We start from the raw sequence: 13,845 nt of genomic DNA, 5'->3' as shown, positions 1-13,845 counted from the left end.
CTTAAATCACAACTGTTCCAGTTTTCAAACAGTAATTATTTGGCTGAATTTCCCATGTCTGTCTTCTCTCACAGTAATTATATAGTTAGTAAGGCAAAGTATTTTCAGCAGTTTTGAATTACCAAACCTAAAGTGAAAAAACTTTTCAATGGGCTTTTTCCTGATCAAAACTTATTTTTCCCTAACACTTCACCAGCAGAACAGACTTTTCAGCACATATAAAACTGAGTTTTATCTCCAAATATTTCAACTCTCCAGTTGACACTACAAAATAAACCATTAAAAACCAAAAAAATTTCCTTTAAAAGAAGTGTTAAAACAGCCTTAGAAGTCTAGAAAAACCCATCTGGTAAATATCATTCTCTTACCTTCCAGAGAGAAAGGCAGTGCTATTTTTAACTGGCAAACCACACAAACTGATATCTAGCATATGTTTTAAATGTTTCCTGCACAGGCACAGAATAGATAACCTTCACATTCATTAACCTCAAGTTCCTTTCTAAATCAAACTCTGTCAAACTCATCACATACAGTCATTTACATTTGAGGTAAGTTTGAAAGTTTCAGGAAGGCTGGCTTCCAAAACTTTAGATCCCACTCAAAGATGTCAAAACAGCTTCTCCACATTCTCACAAACAACTTTAATTCAGCTCTGCAAAGATAAGAGGTTTTGCAAAATAAAGCTGTACCTAAGTTCGTTTGGCTCAGCCTATGAAGGCCTGATTTGTTCCAACTACAGCTGCCAGAAGCGTTTCTTCCATAGAAAGAATCAGACAATTTCTCACATATTGAATCATAAGAGGGATATCATACCACCATATATCACAAAGAAGTTTTACATAGAAAGAATAGTTGCTACTGATTGAATCAAACCTTGTTCACCAAGCTAAAGATGTATTCCATAGGAATTTTGATACTCCAGGGAAAAAAAACAAGAAGCTTGGCTTTTTACTTATACTATGAAGATGATACAGACCGGATGTAGAAAAGATGGAAAGATACAGGTTAAACAGATAGAGAGAAACAGCGCTGAAAAAGACCGATACAACAATGCAGAAACACTGTTACAAACAACTGTGAAGAGTACACCAGTAGTAAAAGTAGTTTTAGGAGAAAGAAAACAACTTATTTCTTTGTGGTTATGATACTGATATCCCCCACTCTTCCTGCCTGTGACCAGCTACAGGGAAACAATAGAAGTGCCAAAACGCCAGCATTTCCAGAGATAACCAATACACTATAAAGTCCCCACGTTCTGGAAAACACAACGAGAACAAAGATAAATGTCACGCAGGACATGCAGTCTTTACTCATCTCTGTTCCTGACATGTAATCAATTCTCAGCATTGGGGCTGCTGCTGCTTCCCTCCTCCCCGCCTGCCCCCTATTTTGATTATAGACAGATTATCTCCCTTGCTCCAACTTATTTTATACCGAATTTATCATCAGTTTTTGGGATGTTCACGTAGTGTTCCAACGCAGAGCTACAAGAGATGCTCTATCGCTTCCCTCCCCATCCCCGTTTAGGCACACACCAACTTTCACCCCACGTCCACCTGTACCAAAACGCTTCACCTGACACTGACAGCACCGCATGCTGCAATCCCACACACCCTGTGTGCGGCACAGTTGCTGTTACAGCGAAACGCTGTCCGAGAGTAGAACGACCCAGAAACAAAGCGCGGGCCGCGCACACGGGCCGTGCCCGCCGCTGCAGCCTTGGGCGTGCCCGAGGAACAGGCTGGGGAGCACGCGGGGCTCTGCCCACCGCGCGCTCCGGTGCGGGGCCGATGCCCGCCGCCCCGCCTGCGCTGCCCGCCCACCGCGACACCGGTTCTCACAGGAACTTCCACTCGCCTCAGCCACAGCGCTGCCTACCTGCGTGCCGGCCGGGCCAGGAGTGGGAAGGAAAAAAAAGAGGGAAAGCAAGGAGAGGAAGAAAGCAGCAGCCGCCTCACCTGCCCGCGGCGGTCCGCAGTCCCCCCAGAAGGCGTTGCCGCCGCTGCCCCGCCCCTCCCCTCCCTCCCGCCACTTCCGGGGGCGCCACAAAAGTCTCGGGGCGCCGCCAGCGTTGTCGCTGTGGTTGGTCTAGGCAGGAAACTGGCCGCCGCGACGGGCCTTGCCGGTACCTCTGCCGGAGCAGGTGCGTGTCCGCGGCACGACGGATGTTCCCGGTTGTGCCCGCCGGGTCGAGAGGGCGGCGGGGGCAGTCGCGGGAAGCAAAAAAGTCGCGTTGGCGTTGCTTCGTGCATGCGCGGGGTGCGAGGCCCAGGGGACGGTCAGTCGCGACCGCCGCTCCCGGCATGCCGTGCGCGGGCGCGATGCACGCTGGGATGTGTAGTGCTGTGGGTGGGAGGGAGGATGCGGAGGCGCCTTCGAGAGAAGAATCTCTCTTGGGAGTTCTGGATGGCGGCTGGCGCTACCGCGGGCGGCAAAACTCAACTTAGCCTGTCTATCCATTCGGCCTCATAGGCGCCCTCCCCAACCCTCTGTCACGCTTGCAAAACCAGGGAGGAATGTATGCGAGTCTGTCAATCTGATTTACACTTTTTTGGAAGCACCTGGGTTAGAAAAGCGGTGTTTTGAAGCTGTGTACTAGAGACAGCCCAAAAAGGAGCTGGAGTGGGACTTCTTACATGAACTTACTCATCGGACAAAGGGGAGTCGATTCAAAGAAAGAGAGTAAGTTTAGATCAGGTATTGGGAAAAAAGTGTTTTTTCTTGGAGGATGGTGAGGCACTGGAACAGGTTGCCTGGAAACACTGTGTCTGTCCTATTCCTGGAAGAGTTCCAGCCCAGATACGTTTGGGGCTCTGAGGAACCTTGTCTAGTGGAAGGTGTCCCTGACCATGGCAGCAGTTTGGAAGCTGATGATCTTTAAAGTCTGGCCCAACCCAAATCATTATGTGACTGTGATCCAGGGCTCCACAGGCAATTTCTGTTTATTGTAGGATCAGCACAGCTAGGGGAATTGGTCAAAGGGCAGGACTAAGTGGTTTTGCAGTTAGGATTGTATTTGTGTGTTGGAGGAAATGGGCATTAAAGAATGATAAATACTTGAGTGTTAGCAGGTGTGACAGTTTTGGCTAAGCCAGGAATGCCAAAAAACCTCTGATTATATGGAAGTTTCATTCTCTTTGCTAAAATACTTTCTAGTGTATACTTTTTGAGCTTCAAAGGTACTAAGAAATGGATAGCTGATTTTATATCTTCGATTTTTAGACTACCAGATGCATGATGACTATTGAGAGACATAGCATATAAATTATCTGAATAAACATGAAAATCAGAAAGTTTTATAAATTGTTCTTTTCAGGGCTGTTTCAGGGCATTTTTTAAAAGTAGGCCAAACAAAATAAATTAGGTAGTGGGGGAAAAACTGGTGCGGGCACAAGAAACTAAACATCCAGGAAGGAAGCTTATAATAGGCAGCAGTCCAGCAGACTTAAGGACTTAACAGCTTGCTGGATCAGGATCCTACTAAATTAATGTATGCATGAATTAATGTATGAATTCTTTCTTAGTTGGCTTTCCTAAGCTCTTCAGAACACTTTTAACAGGAACTGCCATTGTAGGATAGCATGTCTGCTTAGCTTAAGTGTATGCTGTGGTCCTGCTTAGAAGTATCTTGTTGCTGTGCAACTTTGTTTTATTAAAATGGGGAGTTTTGGGCTTCATGGAGAGTATTTGCTGTTTCAGGCAAGTTTAAAAAGTACTGGAAAAATAAAAATTGATCTGTAAGATCATTTCTTCCCATGTGTGAAAGTCTGTGTCAAGCCAAAAGAGTCCATCATGTGGTTAAGTGTCTTCAGGTAACTTAAGTGCTGGACTGGCGTGGAGGAAACCCCTAAGTAAAACTTGAGTGTGTTCCCCTGGCAGATGGGATATTTTAATTGTCCTTCACCAATGCTCTTTTACTGTCAGAAATACTAGTTAACTGACTTCTTTGAAACAACAGAGACGTGAATTTACTTCATGGTAGCCTCACCTCCTTTTCTGCTGTTAGTTATCCAAGTTACCAGCTCAGTGAGTTGGTTTAGCATATGCTGTCAGATATAAAATTACAGGAAACTGCTGTGTCAGAACAGTCCTGTGTTCTGACTCCTCTCCTTCCCTGTTCTGAAACACCCTCTTTGTTCACAGGTGAGAGCGTGGTGTTGAAAAGTACATCTGTGTTAGTTCTCTCAGATATGAAAACTTTACTTTAAAACTCTAAGGCTATATGACAAGACACTTGGCTTGTTTTGAAAACCAGCTCTAGGTTGTATAAAATGAATTACTCAATGAGGCAAAAGTCATGTCACTTTTTGAATGGGAAGTTCCTGTCATGCATTTGCCATTGCTAGCTAACAGCAGTGCTTAGCTCAAGGGTGCAGGCTTCAAAAATAACATATAACATTTTATTTTCTGGGAGGAAAGGATGAAATGAAAGTAGGCATAATCACTTTTAAGACTGATACTTCCCACTACCAGCATAGTAAAGGTAGGTGAGAATCTATAAATTGAAAAATAGACATCTTCTGTCATGTATTCTGTTTTTTGATAACATCACCACATTATGAGATGATGTGCATTCCAGAGTGCCTGAATACTGTCACTTCCCCATAATTATAAGCCATATGGCAGACAAGTTAATTACTCTTTCTAGCAGCCTATGTATTGTCACAGTCTGGCACTGGAACAGTGGCAGGATAAAGAAGAAATTTATTTAATGCTGTGGATAACCAGCATTCACTACAAAATTATGACATGACCGACCCCAAGCTTGATCATGTTCCTGCAGACATTGATGAGAGCAGGACTAAGCTGCTGCTTCGTCTATGCTGCTGGAACAGATTTGCAAAAAAACCAAACCACTAAAGTCATGGAGAGGCTGCATCAATAATCCTGCCTGTGAATATTTCAATTTTCATTATTGCATAATTATTTTGATGCTATTCTTGCTAAACCCAAGCATGTTCTGTATCGGTGACCCATTTTATTGATGACATTATTGCTTATTAATGTTATCAGGGAAGTCAGCCTATGTCGAGGAAGGAATTTTTACCTTGCATGCAGAGTCTGATTTGAAATTTCAAAATCTTAATTGTCTGGTTAATTAGTGAAAAAAAATTCCATTGGTTTCTCTCTGGGAAGTTGTTTTTGTCCCTATTTGTCTATTTTGATTTTTCTCAATGAAGGTGGATCTTTGGACAGTCTCCAGCGCAACTGAATTTGAGAGGTACCCAAGAAGAACAGTTTCTTTCTCTCTCATACAATTTCCTTTCTATGTCCAATGAATGTAGTAGAAGTCTCCATTGTGTGGAATTTTTAAAGTATAGTTTGTCAAAACCAACTCTGCTTGGAACAAAATTAGTGTTTGAAGCAGTGTTCCTTGTTGCTAAGTTGAGTATAATGGGTGGTCTAACCTCTTCCTAGAGGCTACATAACCAGGACGCCTCAGAGCTACAAAGAAATCAGTAAAAACCTGAAGATGTGCTTCTCTGAGAATTTAGCTAATAAATTCTGTGCAATTTGTTCAGCTTGGCAATGGTTCGTAGTGGAAAAAATGGTGGGCTCCACCTGAAGCAGATTGCATACTACAAGCAAACAGGGGAATATCATCCCACAACATTATCAAGTGAAAGAAGTGGAATCAGGAGAGCTGCCAAAAAATTTGTTTTCAAGGGTAAGACTTTTCTCTCTAATTATGCTAAAAATAAATATTAAGGTGAAGATTTGCTAATATGAGGGAAAAAAAGTGAGATCTTGCTCTGCAGCATTCTGAGATTTTAATAAACATTCTCCATGAGACAAATGCTCTGCAAATTCCCAGTTAATATATAATAGGATGTTTGTAGAAATGGAAGCTCAAACTGCTTTAGTCCAGGAGAGGTGTATTTATCTATATGAAAGCCAAGCCTTGTTTTATATACTATAGAAATATGTAGTCACTGCAATCCATAATTGAATGGCTTACAGAGAGGGAGATAGATCGGTAGCTAGAGTCAAGGAATGCTTCATTTAGTCTGGGGGATGGCTGGGCGGAAGTGCGAGGACAACTTTGCTATCAGTCACCTGAGAGCCACCAGACCCTTCTTGTCTTAATTGAAGCTCTGGGATATACATGAGACTTTAGGAGCCTTTGTAGTCTGCTGTGCTGTCTCAATCCCATCAAAACTGCCAATGTTGTGTAAAGAGAAGGCAGGAGAAGGAGTTAAATTTTTTGACTGTCAGTGTCAGGTTGCTGGCAGGCACCCAGCAGCATCACAAACAACAGTTCAGCACTCCTACCTCCCCTTTCCAGCCCCAGTGTTAGTTTGTGTTTCAGTCAGCCTTCCCTTAGGAATGCTGTTTGCATCCTAACTTGCCCTTGTAACTTGCCAGATAATAAACTTGGCTGAATTAATGTCTCTTCGGAGGACATAATTGAAATGTTTGTAAACAAAAAAGCTATGTTTACACCAAGTGAACTAATTACAATAAATTCTATTCTGAATCATGCTCAGTAATTTAGTAAACTAAACAGAAGACAAAGTGCTTATTTATAATTTGCTGGTACTTCTTTCAGAAAACAAGTTGTTCTATGTTGGAAAAGACAGAAAACAAATGCGCCTGGTAATTATTTCAGATGAAGAGAAGAAAAAGGTCCTCGAGAAATGCCACAAAAATGCTGCTGGCACTCATCATGGTATATCAAGGACACTGGCTTTAGTGGAGTCCAATTACTACTGGACCTCTGTAACAAATGATGTCAAGCAGTGGGTATGACTTCATAGCTACAGGATACTTTATGTAGTCTATTACAAATGTTTGGTAATCCTATGAACTTTGGTACAACAAGTACCAGGCTGTTTCATGAAGAGGAAATATGAGGCTTGCAATCACACTGCAACTGGTCATCTTGGCAATATATGGTGTATCTTTTTATTCTTTTACTTCTTTTTAGTCTCTCTTTTACTGCTGGCTTGTGCACCACTGTGATGTGGTGGGGAGCCATAATATCTTATGGTTCGGTCCCTGAGAGAGATTTCTTGTGCAAGGACTCTCACGTATATTTGTTAGGATGCAATGTGCTATCAGATGATAGCAGACCAGAGATGCTGCCAGCGGATAAGAGTATGAAAATATTGTCTCTACTTTATAATTAGGCATTTTCAGGTAATAGTTAAACACATCAAAGCTTGGAAAAGTTCCTTCTCCTTCACCCAAAGATAAAAGGGCAGGAACCCCTAGCAGAATTTGATCCTTCAGGAAACTGTATGTAAATATCCTTTAAGGACAAATTATTGTTGCTACTGGATTGCTGCATCACCTTTCCTTTATTATTTACAGATAGTAATGGACTTTAAAATTTGTACTGTGAACTGGAAAGAGTGCTTTCAGAATGGAGAGAATTCATCAATGAGTTCTTTTACATGTCTCTCTCCTGGCCTTCTGTATTTTTTAGTTTTATTTTGGTTTCATGCTGTTTCTGAAAAATCTAAGGGTAAAAAGTCATAAGAAAGGTGACAAATTTGTTTTGCGTTGCCTGGTCTGACCTGATTTACAGAGAAATAGTGGAGATCTATGATTCTGACAGTTGTCATCACCTCACCATCACTTTTTATTGATAACATCTTCCCTGATGTCTTCTCTAGGTGTATGCTTGCCAGCATTGCCAGGCAGCAAAGAACACAGCCACCAGAGTGCACAAAATACATCCTATCAAAGCAGAGGACCCATGGACAGCAGTCACTATAGAGCTAATGGGACCTTTCAATGTTACCAGCAGAGGTCACAAATACATCATAAATATGACAGATTTGTTTACAAGATGGACTGTTATCTTACCACTGCATAACACTTCAGCAGCTGAAATTGCTAGGGCAATCATAAATGTGTTTTTCTTATATGGACCACCTCAAAAGATGCCTATTGATCAAGGGAAGGAGTTTGTTTATCAGGTAATTATTTACATGGCTGTTTAATCTCTTTTTTTGTTGTTGTTGTTGTTTTATCCCTCAAAAAAACCTCACAACATTTTCCCTTACATTTGATTTGAATTTTAGATTGTTTTTGAGAAAGACTTCAGTATTTTTTTTCCTTCATTGAAAAAGTAAAGGAGTTTGCTCATACAAAAAATGTCAAACCAATTATTTGTATTTGTTATGCTACACAATGTTTCCCAGGGCTTTATTCTTTGTAAAAAGAACAAAGTAAAATTATTTCCTGCCATAATGCAGGTTTTGTCACTCACTTGAACTGGCATAAATTTGCACACTGCAGTCATTCATCCATATTGCGCGTATAGCAATACCTAAGTATGATATGATATTATATTGCTAAGTATAGTATAACAATACCTAAAGGTGTTTTTGACATTGGGTTATAGTGATTATGAAGGACTTATCACACTTTGTTCCTCTCAGAGATGATGAAGTCATCAGGCTATGATATGGAAGTAATGACAGAGTTAAGTGGCAAAAATATGGTTAGGACCCTTCAATCACTCGCTCCTAAGTCTACTTACAGCTTTAGCTATCATTCACATGGCATTCTTTGTGCCAATATGTATGCAAGATTTTCCCCAGTCACCATCATATCAACAAAAGGGGTGAAAAACTTTTTAAGGAGGTTTTTTTACTTGAAATGGGATACAGAATGGGAAATGTTTACTATTTGTCATCTTCTTCTTTCGAAGATAAATGAAGAACTGTTTGCACTGTTTGGAATGAAGCAAATTGTATTGTCTTATCCTCAGACTGATTATGTAAATGGAAGAATGTCCAAGACAATCAAAACTTTCCTTAACAAGTATTGCATAGACCATCCAAATGATTGGGATGAACATCTGTCTGCTATAGCCTATGCCTTCAATCTGACAAATTTGGTATGTGAAGGTTCTTCTTTTGACTGAAGTCCTACAAAATGTCTGCAAAGCTGTATGCTAAATTTGTTTGCTTTTGGTCCCTATATAAATAGGACCCAGATCAAAACACCCCATATTTCCAAATGTTCAACCGTAACCCACGTGTTCTTGAGCCCATGAATATATGTGTGGAAGGAGAATACAGTAGTTTTGCCAAAATATTTGAAGCAACTAAAAAACTCAGTCAAGCGCTGGAAGAAGAGAAAACCTCAGATTGCCAGGTAGGTGTTATGTATTTGAATTTTACTAGTAAGAACGTGAAGATAAAGATGAAAAGGTGTGAAACATAAAGTATAACTAACTAACCTTTTAAAATAATGCAGGGGTTTGAGTGGTGGTTTTTAGTTTGTTTTCCTTCCCCTGTGATCTCTTAAGTTCAGTGTAACACATCTCATGTATTTGGGGGGAGTAATCTTAAAAGAGACCTATTGTCAGAAGTTTACTATGTCTGACTTAGAGGGCAGAATAGAGAAGTTGAAAACTATTGTCTATGGACTGGTGCTTTATGAAGATAAAAACATTTTCTTGTCAGTCCCGCATAATTACAAACTATGCGCATCAAAAACTGCTCAATGTCATACTTAAGCACTGTTAAATAATGCTACAAAATTGCATGATTACTTTTGGGAAAAAAACCTCAAGTAATTTACATGTATCTTTCTGTAGGCAGGTAAAAAAACTTCAGATGAACAAAAAATCAGAACCAAAATGACTGTCAGAAGGAAGCCAAAACAATTAAATTCCCTTCAACTTAAAGTTGGTCATGAAGTCCTCAGGCAAAGAAAAAACTGGTGGAAAGATGGTCGTTTCCAGTCAGAATGGATTGGTCCTTGTATCATAGATTACATCACAGAAAATGGCTGTGCAATATTAAGAGATTCCACAGGATCCAGGCTGAAAAGACCCATCAAGATGTCTCACCTCAAGCCATATATAAGAAGGTCCAGTGAAAAAGGTGTATATAATTTTTTGTTAAGTTGTGGTTTTATATATGTAAAAAAAAGCTGGGGTTTTTGTGTTTTTTTTTTTTTTTTTAAACTTCTCTTTTGCGGTTTTACATTATTAGAATGAAAATGTGTCATTCACTCACCAGTGGGAGTTACATTAGCACGCACAATAATGTAATAGCTGTACTTTCTAGTAAGGAGAATAGTGAGTGTGAGTGACATCAAACTATGCATGGACAGAGCTCATGAATAATGTTCAAAGTCTTTTTAAAAATAGCCTCTGTTAAAGTTGCTTCAAATCACTGGCTTGATGCTACTCGTGCTGGCTGATAGAAGCATAAGAACATGCTAGAAGTATAAGCTAGCTGAACTGTGTTAAGGAGCATTTTCTGAATGTGTTTCTGTTTTGGTGCAGGCAGGATTCTCATTAATTTTGCTTGGCAAATGGAAATGTTTTCTGTTCTTCAACATTAGAGTGTCTTCTAAAACCTTAAAACAAGAAGACTACATCAGAGAACTGGTTGTGGAATAGTCTATGTCCAAGTTTAGGACAAAACTGGGGGCAAGCCTCCAAAGAGCCCCCCAGAATAAGCCCCCCTCACAATTCCTCCCCCCCACTGGGCTCGGAGAGAATTTTACTCGGGGGGTAAAAGTGGAAAAAACTTGTTTATTAACAAACACAAGAAAAAACACTTCCCAGCAACAGGAAAATACAATCCCAGATGACAAAAGAAATGTTTTCACCGAAGTGAGAGACAGTCGCTGCTGGGAAGGGCGAGAAGCTTCTTGGGCAGGCTCCAGAGGCAGTCTCTGATGTCCAGGTCCCGTCCGGAGCCGGTACAGATCTTGGAGCTGAAGGAGAGAAGGGGGAGGGGAAGGCAGCAGCTGGGGCAGCAGCAGCAGGCAGAAGCAGTGGGGCAGAAGCAGCGGGGTAGCGGCCAGGGTAGCTAGCAAGCGCGCAGCAAGCAGCAGCAGCAGCCGGGCAGCAGCAGCAAGCCAAGCAGCACAGCCCCGGGGCACCACCCCCCCCGGGGGGGGAAGGGCACCGGCGGCAGCTCCATGCAGACAGAGAGGTGTGGGGGGCGGGAGAGGAGCAGACACAACTCCAACCCAGGACAGTCTATTTTAAATTGTCCTTTTAAATAAGTCAGTGTTTCTCTTACCAGAGCAAATAAAATTGTCATGCTCTGTGGTAGGATGGCTAGAAATTTCCAAAGATTTGGATAACCAACTTCTGCTCTTGGTCTTACATATTTAGCATGCCCTTTTGCAAATCAAACAGTGGCAGCTGCTTCTTTTCTGCTCATGCTCTGAGTCACCAGAGGCATTTTCAAAAGAATTAAATACTTTGTGTACAGAAGACTTCTGTCACAGAACAAGCTGCTTTTTACTCCAGAGCTCTTGAAGAGCAGAACTATTCCCACCCTACTGGCACATGTGGTCAAGCGTTGGTTCTTGTAAATATATAAATTATATTGAGTTGGTAATTTCTTCCATCACCACTTAAAGCTGAGAGATTCACAAAGCTGAAACCAATTCTGGACTTTCATGTAACAAGCTGGAATATATACGTCAGTCATCAGTTATGGATTTTGTAGCTAAGATATTGATTTCATGTAATGTCACGAGGCTGGTACTGTTTTTGGATGATCACTCTGTGCCTTCCAGTTCCTCATTAAATTGCTGTCGCATGATCACACACATATCAAGCATGTAGATAATGAACAGCTCTTACAATAACTTTTGATAAATTTTATGTCTGTATAAAAAGCTGAAATTAGTAGTCTTTGCAGTATTAGAGCCTAATAAGTTTACCACTGAATACGACAGAAGCAGTGTGTAAATGTAGAATTTCCTTTTTCAGGAAGTGACTCTTGACCTTGGCTGGGATTGATTTTGGGTGTTCTGGGTTTGTTTTTGGTTTTGTTTTGTTGTTGTTGTTGTTATTATTTTTACTTACCTACATTACTTTTTGAAGTTTTTACAGTTTAAGAAAGCCTGTTGTGTGTCGCAATAGGATTTCCCAGCAAGAGCATGAGGAAACCACATTTACCCATGTGCATGCACAAAATGAAAAAATCTACATGTCCATTTATTCAAGCTGTTAATTCAGTAGGTGACTATGGTAGACATCAAGCTAGTCATTAATGCTAAGAAAAGCTCTAAATGTGGATCATCACAAGGATTATTTTGTGGATGCAATGAGATGCCAAATATTTGATGCTCAGTGAAATTAGGAAATTCATATTATCAATCTGCTGGCACTCATACATTCTTGTACTCTTTTGGAAATTGTTTTGAGAAGTTAGCACCTAACTTAACATTTTAAGTATGGCTTCAGCGATCTGAACTAATGGCTATTTTCATTTTACAGACAACCATTACATTCTACAAGGTGCAGTAGTTTTTGACCATGACTATATTGGCTTATCTGAAAGATTTAATAATGCAAACCAGCCAGACTCTGTTGCTGAAGAGGAAATAAATACCTACAAAAGAGATATTACGTCTGCTGTACAGATTCTGCCTGAAGCCTGCAAAGACCAAGAATTAGCAGATGGTAAACATGAATCTGAGCAGAGAGAAGATCATTGCATCAAACCAAACACTGGAAAGACAGAGCAACGGCCTTCACCTTGTTGGACCCTTCAGACAAAGACAGAGAATACTTAAGCCTACTCTTCTATCACATTTTGTTGCCAAACAGTTTGGAATTATGCTGGCAAACTGGAAAAAAAAATTAATAGCTCCAACTTCCCAATCCACTTTACTTCTTTATGAATCTAAGAGTGCTTCAGGTATCTAATTTGTCTAGGTGTTAAGAAAAAACATTAGTAAAAGCACATATTATGATCACGCATATAAATATCAGATTTTGTTGGTAGACTGGCAACGTGGCCATGCCTTACTGTTAGGAAACTCTCAGGAAATAGTGCATCACTGTAATGACCTTTTTCATTTAATCCTTGGATGACTCATTCCTTATGTGCACTGGAAGATTAATTAAACCTAAGCAAGTTGGTGTAAATTCTCCCTCCACTATAGAGAGGCTCATTTTCCTGATGTTTTCCTGAGTTTTCTATTCTTCTGGGAAGCTGGAGCCTCTGACTTACAACTTTTAATTTCTAGTCTAATCCATTAACAAAAACATCCATCCAACATCCATTTAACAAAAATCCATCTCACAAAACAACAAAACTGCTGAAATCAAATACATGTAGTGTTTTTATGCATCAAAGAATGAGTGTTTTTATGCTAGCTATTCCCTGCTAGCAAAAGTCTGCTAGTGTAGGCAGTTTTAATATTTCAAGCGAAAAAATTAAGAAAAAATTAAGAAAAATTGTGAAAAAATTAAGAACATTTAATATTCATTTGTGCATTTTCCACAAACACCTGTTCTCCATTACAGTTATCTCTTCACTGTGCACATTGGGAGATTCTCCATGGACAGTGGGCTGTAAAAGGTGAAGCGCTAGTATTAACTTATTCTCTGATTTACTTGAGTAAGTTGTTACTGATCTAGACTTTCTGCTGAGAAGAGTGTTTCTCAAAGTCAGCAGCACAAGAATTTTTTCATATAGAAAATGGATGAGTGCAAGTCATATTTTTTGTTTGGTTTGGTTTTTTGGGGTTTTGTGTTTGTTTTCTGGTGGTTTTTTTAGGGGATTGACATGAAGATGACGGAAATAGTAGAAAAATGAATTGAGCAATTCAGCAAATTCTGCTGTGAAAGATTTATTTGTCTTGCTCTGAATTTGTGTGTTCCCTCTCCTTTTTGCTCCTGAATATCATAGGTCTTGTAACACAGGTGAAGGAAGCTTTTTTTATTAGGAGTTTTCAGTTAATTTTAGGCAATTAGATGGGGTCATCAAGGCTAATTAGGTACCTACCTCCTACAGAAGTTTACATGCACAGTACAGCATGTCTTTGATACCATGGGATGCATCTGTGTGAGAAAAGAGCTCAGGATCATGTCAAGGTGCTATCTTAAACTTCAAATGAAAAGCA

At 40.3% G+C, this 13,845-nt stretch overlaps 2 protein-coding genes across 8 annotated transcripts in view; one reads left to right on the top strand and one right to left on the bottom strand.

Moving 5' to 3' along the window:
• Positions 1–2,022, bottom strand: part of PPIP5K2 (diphosphoinositol pentakisphosphate kinase 2) — a 48,664-nt gene extending 46,642 nt beyond the window's left edge. For all 6 annotated transcript variants that reach the window (XM_056513591.1, XM_056513586.1, XM_056513585.1 and 3 more), the window contains exon 1: positions 1,959–2,022. The gene's annotated coding sequence lies outside the window, so the exon portion shown is untranslated. The remainder of the gene's footprint in view (positions 1–1,958) is intronic.
• On the top strand, positions 943–12,581 carry GIN1 (gypsy retrotransposon integrase 1). 2 transcript variants are annotated; one of them, XM_056513593.1, is made up of 9 exons: positions 2,059–2,143; positions 2,473–2,682; positions 5,523–5,668; positions 6,551–6,744; positions 7,620–7,925; positions 8,663–8,851; positions 8,944–9,111; positions 9,557–9,845; positions 12,212–12,581. In XM_056513593.1, the coding sequence occupies exons 3-9, from the start codon at positions 5,530–5,532 to the stop codon at positions 12,508–12,510; spliced, it is 1,584 nt and encodes a 527-aa protein (XP_056369568.1). In that variant the 5' UTR covers positions 2,059–2,143; positions 2,473–2,682; positions 5,523–5,529; the 3' UTR covers positions 12,511–12,581. The 2 variants fall into 2 exon arrangements, with proteins under 2 accessions (XP_056369567.1, XP_056369568.1); XM_056513592.1 differs by lacking the exon at positions 2,473–2,682 and having other exon boundaries at positions 943–2,143.
• Positions 12,582–13,845: the final 1,264 nt, after the last annotated feature.

This window comes from Oenanthe melanoleuca, chromosome Z (genome assembly GCF_029582105.1).
Source record: "Oenanthe melanoleuca isolate GR-GAL-2019-014 chromosome Z, OMel1.0, whole genome shotgun sequence".
Lineage (NCBI taxonomy): Eukaryota > Metazoa > Chordata > Aves > Passeriformes > Muscicapidae > Oenanthe > Oenanthe melanoleuca.
Note: the sequence above shows the minus strand (reverse complement) of the source record. Positions and strands in the feature narration are given on the sequence as shown.

Coding starts and splice junctions, on each gene's coding strand:
- GIN1 (XM_056513592.1), top strand. CDS start 1,494: ATGCTCTATCGCTTCCCTCCCCATCCCCGTTTAGGCACACACCAACTT. Junction 5,669..6,550: donor CAAAAAATTTGTTTTCAAGG/GTAAGACTTTTC, acceptor TACTTCTTTCAG/AAAACAAGTTGTTCTATGTT. Junction 9,112..9,556: donor AGAAAACCTCAGATTGCCAG/GTAGGTGTTATG, acceptor ATCTTTCTGTAG/GCAGGTAAAAAAACTTCAGA.